Here is a 9390-nt window from a genome sequence, read left to right as displayed (position 1 = left end):
GGGGGGGGGGGGGGGGGGGGGGGGGGGGAGGAGGCAAGGGAGAAGAGGTTCCCCCTCCCCCACCACCAAACTAGTTCTGCCAACAGATCTGTAATACAGATGTAGGTCAGGTCTGAGACACAGTATGGTTTTAACAGAACAATGCAATATTTGAAAAAGAAGAGTCCTAATGCACTGTACTGCAATACATTCCACATAACTATCATATTATGCAATGCAATATAAATACCTCTTCCTATAGATTAGATTGGGTCGGCTTAAGGCAGCCTTTTGCATTCTGTTCCCATATTTACAGAAATATGGTAAAGAGAGAACTTGGCAGGGTACAGTTATTTGAATACAGACACACCAACATTCACAGGCAACAACTGCAGATCACTCAAATCAAAAGGATGGAGGTATGGACCAAATGCACTTTTTAAAGGAAAAGAACCATCACGATTTATATTTTAAGCTAATAAATTAATGTAAAGCTAATTACAGAAGCAGTATAACCAAAAATGAGTGTAGAAAAGATTTTTTTTTTTTTAAAGGTGTGACAAGGCATGAGTGATTCATAACATGAATCAAACTAACGAAAAGTTTTGAGTTTGGTTTGGTTTTATTTTAAATAAACAGCTATAACCTAGGATTACCTTTAATCAATTTTGTATGTTGTTTCAAAGCTAATAACTTACAAATTGAGTCTGGTTGCAACCTTTAAAGGGAAAAGAATACCCCTCTTTTAAGTAACAGCAAATAGAGTTCTTGTATCAAGAGACTTTATGTAACAATGTTAACTACAGAGTTTGAAAATACATATGCAATTATAGAGCACCCTTCAGTTTTAACCAGCCTACCTACTAACCAGAGCATACCCTTCAATAGCAGTGGTTCTCAACCCTTTTTCAACCCTTTTTGTACCAGGATCTATTTGTAAACATCAATGGCCAGTCCCTACCCAGTAAATACTTTTTTTTTTTTATAAACGCAAATCCCCTGGCCCTGCTGATGCCCCTCATTCCTGACCTGCTGCCCTGAACCTCCAGGCCCTATCCCCCCCCTCACAGCATGTGGCGCACAGGGGACATGGGAGGCCCCAAGGAGGCCCTTGCTGGAGCTCTGCCAGCCTGCAAGGGAAAACCCACTATTTCCCACGTTTTTCTCCTTTAGAGGAGAATCCATTTTTAAAGTTTGTTCGCAACCCTTTCATATATTCTTGCGACCCATGGGTTGAGAAACATTGTTGTATTAGATCCAAGGATTGCATCTTGCTGAAAACCCCAAGAATACCATTTCCCAACAACTAGTGAAGAAGGTTAGCTCCTGACTTTTGTATTGTCCTTGGGCAAAGAGGACTGCATCTTTTCCCTTTGCAGATTTTCCCCAGTATGTTTAGGCCTCTAGCTATCAAGTGTCTGATAACATTTCTGAGCATTGGCTGCAAGGAAGCAATTGACGGAATAAGCTAGAAAATAGTAGTGTTCTGAGAGAGAGGCCGCAGTCATGGAAAACTTCTACCAGTTCTTATCTCCTCTTTGAAATCAAGTTAGTTAAACTAGTGAAAGCTCTTCAGTGGATACATGCTGGCTTTTTACTCTAACTTCAACACATTCCCAGTAAGCTGAACCAAAACAGACAACCCCTGCTGTTAAACTGAAATAAGTGTCCATGCAAAGGCTTGCATTGGTGTAACTAAATGTATTTAAATTCACACATTAGGTTAAACTGATGCATCTTTCTCAGGTGGAAAGCAGAAGAAAGAATCCAGAAAGACATTCACTCCAGCTATTTTAAACAAGCAAAGTAGGTCAAAGCAGGTAAAGAAAGTTGCTGCGGTTTACAGCAGGGCTGTCCAAATTTCAACTTTTTGCATGGGTGGCCTCTACTACATCTTCCTCGATGCACTGTCTCATGGACGCCCTTGCCTCTTACAGCCTACAGACTGCCAGTTGCACAGTCCTGACTTGCAGCTGCTCTGGGAACTGCTCTAAATTGTGACAAGTGTCAAACCCAGAATCCCAGAGATACATGAATGTTAAATCTAGCTTCTCCCCCTTCCATCTGAGCCACAGCTTCTGAGCTGCACAGCTGAGAACGGCAGCCTCAGGTATAACCTTAACTACAGAGTGGTGACCTACACTCCTAACAGCTTTATGCTATGAACTAAAAATAGGTTTGACACAAATATCTAGAATAACTATTTAAGAAAATCTCTACAGCATGGATTTATAATGCATTATGTGAAAGATCTATGCAGTAGTATTCTGAGAATATATAAAGGTGGGTTTTGGCACACTTCCATACCTTGAAGCATATTTCAGCACTTGGCCATGGTTTGAAATAGAGCTGCCTAGAAGCAATGGGGCCAGAGCCTTTTTTTAGCCTTGCTTTATACTATTAAAAGCACAGAAGAAATTAAGTGCAACACACTGCACCAAATCATAAGGCTTTGAATTAAGCCAACAAAAGCAAGACAATTCAGCATTAAGTCTCTGTCCTCAATTTACCTCTGTGTCCTAGTATTACACAGTATATGTTGGACCCACTCATCCAAGACTCCTGCATTAGTTACAGAGAGGAGGACTTCAGGATGAAGTGACAATTTCCTTGCTGTTGTTGGGGAAGTCTAAATCTTAATTTTATTTTAACACAGATGTCTAGAACCATACAGTGCCATTGTTAGGATTTCCGTAAATAGAACAAAGTACATAGGAGTTCAGCATGTGCCTTGCAAAAGGCAATATCCTACAATATTGTTAAAGCAAAGATTTTATACATTGTGCCCCACTAGGAGGCTATCTTTATTTCCACACACACACACACAGCAATTTGATTTGTCTACCATGACAAGAATGCAATCAATTGAGCAGAGTCTGAAATGCAGGACCAACCCCTACAGTTTGATTTGTACAAGCAGACAAAAAAAATCTGTATTTAAATTCTTATACTATGCTCATCACTGTGGTATCCAAGTGCTTTAAATAGAAATCAAAGGCAAGTCTCTACACCCAAGCAATGTGGTTTTCACATGAGGCCCTAGCATCGTTTAAAAGATGTGATAGTAGTAGATGTGGCTGTAGGAAGCTTAACAGCTGGGGAAATGTACACTTGTCTTGCATGAGGACTGAGGTGCCACAGACATACACTTGACTAGAAAACTTGAGTTTTCTTCTTTTTTTTTTTTTAAGTTTTAGTACAATTTACTTTTAGCTCTAAAAATGTACTTTTACCTAGACCTACAAACAATACAATTCTAAAATTTTAATTAAAAACCTTTTTAAGGCATTTGGTTTAAGTTTATTTTAAATCCTTAAATATCTCCATGGCTGATGGGCTGTATTCTCATGCCATGGCTATTTCTGTAAACCTGTACTGCTAACAGAGCTGTTAGATAAATGTAGACCAGGAAAAAGGTAAACAAGATTCACTCATTAAGATCCTCAACTGTCTGTCTGCTGAATTCAGCATATTCACCAGATAATACAATTACACTTTAAAAGGAGTTAAACATATAACTTGTATACAGAGCTGTCTGTACTTGCACTTGGAGTCACTGACAAGAAACTAAATGCAATTTGATATTGCATTATCCAACAACTTTTACTGAATTGGGCATTACGTTATGAAAAAGCACTACAAAAGGCTTGAATACACTGTTCAACTTTTCTACTGAATGCTGTTACAGAAGCACTAATATTTTCCTGATATCTGCTACTAAGCTTATTATGACTGCTTCTGTCTTATTAAAGACTAACCACTGAAAAAATTATAAATAATTTAAAAAATAATAATAACTTTATTTGTATGTTTTTATAACTTTATTTGTTATCACTTTCTAGTTGGGGTTTTTTTGCATTGCAGTGTGGATTGCAAATGACAGGGGTATGTTTACAGTAAAATTGAACACACTTTTCTTTGACAGTAAAAGTATTGTCTGGGGATTCTTCTCTTCCCCCCCACCCCCGCAAGGTCTAAATTTTGTAAAGCACATACAATCTACAATGCAAGACTACTGAGTAGGGGTTTTTTACTTGCAGTACTCCCAGTCAAAAAGGTAAGAGCTAATGTTGCATTTTGTTGCTAGTTGCACACAGAGCAATGAAGTGAAGGTATGTCGCATGCCTGCTGTGTCTGTTTATGCTTGCTAATCTACGCTACTGCAAGCTTCCAGAAGGTATATGAAATGTCTTCCCCTTCGTTGCCCTGCATGCAACATGCAATGACATAGTGTTTGTGTCCTCATATTAGGATTTTTAAAAGTGCAAATAAAAAATTATAATCCTAAGGAATTCTCTCATGCAAATCTAACCTTTCTGTAGGGAATGCCAAGATGTCTTAAGTGGACAGTATTAGTCATGAAGATGCTCTGAGAAGAATTTTCTATGACTCTAAGAATGGTGAATTTCCTTTTTAAAATTTAGTGCGGGGACAGAATTATAGACTTCATCACTGGCCAAAAATAATCTTTCCTCCATACTCTGTAGGAGAAACTTGTATAATTTGAGACGTTTTTTTTTTTCTCCCATACATCTTAATAGGGTCCCTATGCTTTGGGTGGTAACATTAGCAATTAAGACTTTCTTTAAAATATACTACACTGATACCACAGGGGAGCATATTTTGCAAGTAGCTAAATATCAGATGATACTGTGGAAAGTATTTTTTTTCCTTTTAAGTCTAACTCACTGTGACCCAAACTGGTGCTGCATTAATTCTGGAAGGAAAAGGTTAAGTTCCAGTAGCTTATTTCCTTGAAATGCATCCTGCTGTATCATGCTAGGATCTTGAAAGTGCTGAAACACAGCAGACACATAACTAGAAAGCCATACTGGTTTGAAGAGGGAAGGCAGTGCCTCCCCATGTAAATACATCAGTCTGTCACAGAAAATCCATAGCATGGACCTCCAGGTAAGACACCCTTAGCAAAAATCAGACAAAACAACTAAGCTATGATTAATTCTTGTCATACAGATTATGCTTCGTATTAAGTATCAAAACAACTGCATCCTTATTGAATTGTAAAATATCCTTTTACCAAACTCTTCCAACTATTCAACACACCAAACAAAGGAAAAAAAACAAATAGAGGGCATTGGCAGTTTTTTCACATTATACCAACACTGCCTGTTACATAGCAGTCATTAAACATAACATACTTTACAGGCAGAAATCCCACTGAAACAAGTTATAGGCAACATTAAGTTGGGTGTCTCAAACCTGGCCTTATTACAAATTTTGATACATGACATTTACCTGAATTTGTGCTTAAAATAAATATTTTCCAGAATTATCAAATCTCAAGAAAGAGTAAAAATAAAGAAGCTATTTAGTCAATTATGCTACTGTGACTTTCTTACAAAAATACGGGCACAGTAATCTTTTCTTTCTTTAAAAATGAATTTTTCAGTAATCTCTCACCCTGCAACTTCATTTTCTAAAACGATTGAGTGGCTAACACGTAACAGGAGAATTTCCTTAAAATACCATCAATCAAGAGAATACAATATCTGGCCAACAGACAAAAACTTTAAAGGTAATACTTCAGCTTCAAGCACTATACAGTAGTAAGATAAAACACATAAACATCACACAGTGTTCTTTATCTAATTATAGAACATAGTAACATAACTTTTTATAAACCTCGGCACTTAGTCAGCTCAACTTGTGCACAAGCAGTAGGTTCAAAGCAAAGCTTAAGTACATCTGGAAGTTTTATGCAATGAATGTCTGTGTTTTTAAAATAAGCAATGAATAGCTACAAAAAATCTGCTTTACCATTCATATTAATTAGTGACACCTACAATGTGCCCAGAAAAATCCAAACTTTGTAAAACATTCTATCAAATGTTTCCCTACAGTAGTTCAATTTACTTTAAATAAATTACTGTAACCAAAACCTGTTTATAGGCATTAGAGTGGCTTCTCTGTTCTGCTGAACTAACATCTCCTGCTAATTTCCTATCACAGTCCCCGATTTTAAAAAGTTGTTACATACCTGCAGTTAGGAGGAGGATCAAGGGTTATTTCAGCTAGCTCCTTCTGAATTCTGTTGGTGAAATGAGAACAGACACAAAGCGTTTGAGATAGTCTATAGAATAAATCAGGGAATTACACTGCCCTCTACCACCATGCAGTTAAATGCAAGATTGGCTTTGCCTTCAGTAATGCTAACATGGCTGCTTCCTCTTTGTTCTCAGAGGCATAACCCAAATCCCATAACAGAGAAACTTTTCAGCTTTTTTTCTTACTTGATACTGTGAATATACAGAACACTTGCATCTGAGTTTGGTAGGAATCTCCCACAAGTACTCAGAAAAGTAACTGTTATCCATATCTGAACACTTTTTACTAGAGAGATTTTCTTTTCAAGCTAATATGCAAATGAGGCAAGGAGGGAGGGGGAGGCGATACAAGCACATTTGACAATGACTTTAAACCAGTGTTGCAGAGCTCTGAGGCTGAATTAACAAACTGCATTAAAGTAAAATACATGCTTAAAAATGTTTACCTGATGCTTCATACAGCATTTTAAAAGTGAATCTGTCAAGCTATCTATATTTACTGGAGTAATGCCTGGGAATCAACTTTGTCTCTATACATACCTTTTTATTACGTGTCCTCTGCCAACCCTGTACAGTAGCTCTTATTTTTATTTACACAATCACTTTTTAAATAAATCATGATCTTAAAAGAAAGACCAGTGACAGCTTTGCTGTTTCTTTAATAGTAGTCCTAGAAGTTTTAGTATCCAGGAAGGAAATATTTTTTAAAAACTTTCTGTCAAATGAATAAGTAATCCAGAAAATAAGGTGCAAACTAAACTACTTTTAGGAAAAGAGATTTTACTTGCCTCTAAATTTCCTCACATGAAGAGCTACTGGCTTCTTACAGATAAGGACCCATAAAAATACTACTGAGGAGCTGTCAATACTGTAATGTTTCTAATTTAAATGAGAGAAACAGAACCTGATCCTGACAGACCTTTCACAAGTCCCATTAAATTTAATTTGACTACTCTCGGTTATCCAACACTGAAGGAAACAGACCCATGATGATTAAGAGCAACCCCACTGATGACAGTCTATACAATATATGTGAAGCTTTTCAAGACACATGACTAAAACATTATATACATAATATAATATATTACTAATACTTCAAACTTCTTGCCTTTACCAATTTTTAAAGCGTCTACCTTTTGGGCATTTAATTTCCAAAACTTTCTTTACAACAGGAAAAAAACCCCCAAAACATAGGGGGGTTTTTATATTATGGCTAACACATTTCAGGTACCTGTTTAACTTAATTCTGACAAGAATTCCTGAGACTTTTATGAAAGTTTGGCTACAGTGTGCATACTGAAGGGAATTAATCTAAGAACTGACCTCTTTAAAAATATATATATTTTTTCTTACTAATACTACTTGTCTTACTAATACTACTTGTATTAGTATTATATACTTTCTTACTAAGCCTACTATTGGCTATAATATAGCCTATATTCTAAAGAAAAAGGAACATCAGGAAAAGTATGGGCAAATTGCGTTCCTCTCAAAAGACCACAGCAGGTCAAGGGATTTAAAGTTTGTCTGTTTCATATGGCTGAGTCCATCAGAGTGAACTTCCCAAAAATATTTCCAGAAATGTTATATGCAAATACAGATATGGCAGATAAAAGCTCCAGAAACCTCTTGTAGTTCTGTGTTAGCTATTAATCTCCAGAGTCTAATCCTGCAGTCCATATTAAGGCAAGTGTCCAACTGAAGTTAGTTTTGTCAGAGTAAGATGCCTGATAACACTATATTCGGTTTACTGTAAGGACGAACTGTTCCCTGGCATGGAAAGTTATAAAATATTGGTATGTGCCCCTCATGTCCCATCCTCTTCCCTCACCATCAAAAGGCAGTGGAACTTCTGTAAATACTTGAATTCAACATCACTCCTTGTTAACAATAAGCAAGGCCTATTAAAATAGGCTAGGACAGTACCCCACACCAGTACAGGGGTTGGGGACAGGGGAGCCACTACTCTGAACTCGGATGGAAAAGACTTTTGTAGCTGGACACTTGTTCTCCTGCTACTTGAAATTCATTTTGGGCTCTAAACACTGATTTGCCAATGTACAAGTTATCAAATCTCTAAATGTCTTTTCAAAAGAAATGTAGCAAGCTTGTTCAACTATCTGTCAATGTAATTGGTGAAAATACTGACTGATAACATATATATATGTAGAATATGTAGAAGTTCAGTATGCAACTCAACATACCCTCACAAGAATTAATTATCCAAGTCTAATGCAAACACTGAGATATGTACTACTACAGATTATTTTGCTATCACTTAATAATTATTACCTTTTAGCACTAGTAGATAGCTTAGCAGTAGTTTTGCTGGACAGTTTGGTATTTTTCTTCTGCTGAGTGGCAGAAGGTTTTCTTTCTTCTTGCTCTTCAGGTTCAGGTGCTGGTGGGTCTCTCTGATCTGCATCTGAACTACCACTGCTGGTACTTGGACTTTCATCATCTGACCTTTGCCTGTCACTGGACATCGTGGTGAACTTTTTAGGGGGAGAGAAGAAAAAGGCAGAGTTAATGTGGCAATCAGGACAATTTTTTTTGCCATTCCCCAAGTTCTCCTTCAAAACACAGCGCTTGGCAATACAGTTGTCACCAATTTTAAAGTGAGAGATCAACTGAAAAAATATCCCCTCCTCTCAACCTTGGCTTAGGCTGCAGTTTGACAGGTAGAAAGCAATATTTACCCTTTATTTATAATACTGATATTGCCTTTAAAAAAAATCCCACTCACATTTTTTTCATACTTTGGACAATATATCAATGGTTGACTTTGTTCTGAAGCATGAGACAGAGATTTAGCAGGGTACTTAGGCAATGAGCATTAATAACTTATGACACATTGTAAATAACAGCCCTCCCTGAAAATGTTTTTTAAAAAGTCACTAATACCCTGTAAATATTTACACTGGAGCAGAGCATTTTATTGGGTCCAAGAAGCCAGATCCCCCTCTTCCCCCCCCCTCCCTTCTCTCTCCGAGACAATATATTGCCAATAACACTTGGGCTCATTTCAGATTGAAATTTACACTCTCCCTCTGTCTCCTCGCATTTAAAGGGCCGTGGGGAAGAGAGAGGGGGGGGTTTGCTGGGTTTAAAAAAAAAAAACAAAAAAACCCAAGATGCATTCAAGACAACTCAGAAAGCAGAAGCTTGGCTTATTTACATGGCCAGCAGCAAAGAATTGCATTTGGCCACCACAGAGCTGCTGGAGGGGGAAGAAGCATAATTCAAACTGCACCTTCTGCAAAGCTTTCAACGCCACCGATTCTTGATCAGTTTCTACAAAACAGACCGACATTTTTAGCACCAAAAAAAAAAAAAAAAAAAACAA

The 9390-nt window shown here is 37.3% G+C and overlaps 1 protein-coding gene across 3 annotated transcripts in view; it reads right to left on the bottom strand.

The window, feature by feature from the left end:
* The window catches only part of UBE2E3 (ubiquitin conjugating enzyme E2 E3), a 91632-nt gene that overhangs the window by 81002 nt on the left and 1240 nt on the right, over positions 1-9390 (bottom strand). For 2 of the 3 annotated variants that reach the window (XM_019523039.1, XM_019523041.1), the window contains exons 2-3: positions 8337-8539; positions 5978-6028 (exon numbers count right to left, since the gene is read on the bottom strand). In XM_019523039.1, coding sequence (XP_019378584.1) covers positions 5978-6028; positions 8337-8530 — 245 coding nt within the window. In that variant the 5' untranslated portion in view covers positions 8531-8539. Of the gene's footprint in view, positions 1-5977; positions 6029-8336; positions 8540-9297; positions 9380-9390 lie in introns of all 3 variants that reach the window. The other variant, XM_019523040.1, reaches the window with a different exon arrangement.

The sequence above is a fragment of the Gavialis gangeticus genome, unplaced genomic scaffold, assembly GCF_001723915.1.
Source record: "Gavialis gangeticus isolate Ggan-Ray unplaced genomic scaffold, GavGan_comp1, whole genome shotgun sequence".
Classification (NCBI taxonomy): domain Eukaryota; kingdom Metazoa; phylum Chordata; order Crocodylia; family Gavialidae; genus Gavialis; species Gavialis gangeticus.
Note: the sequence above shows the minus strand (reverse complement) of the source record. Positions and strands in the feature narration are given on the sequence as shown.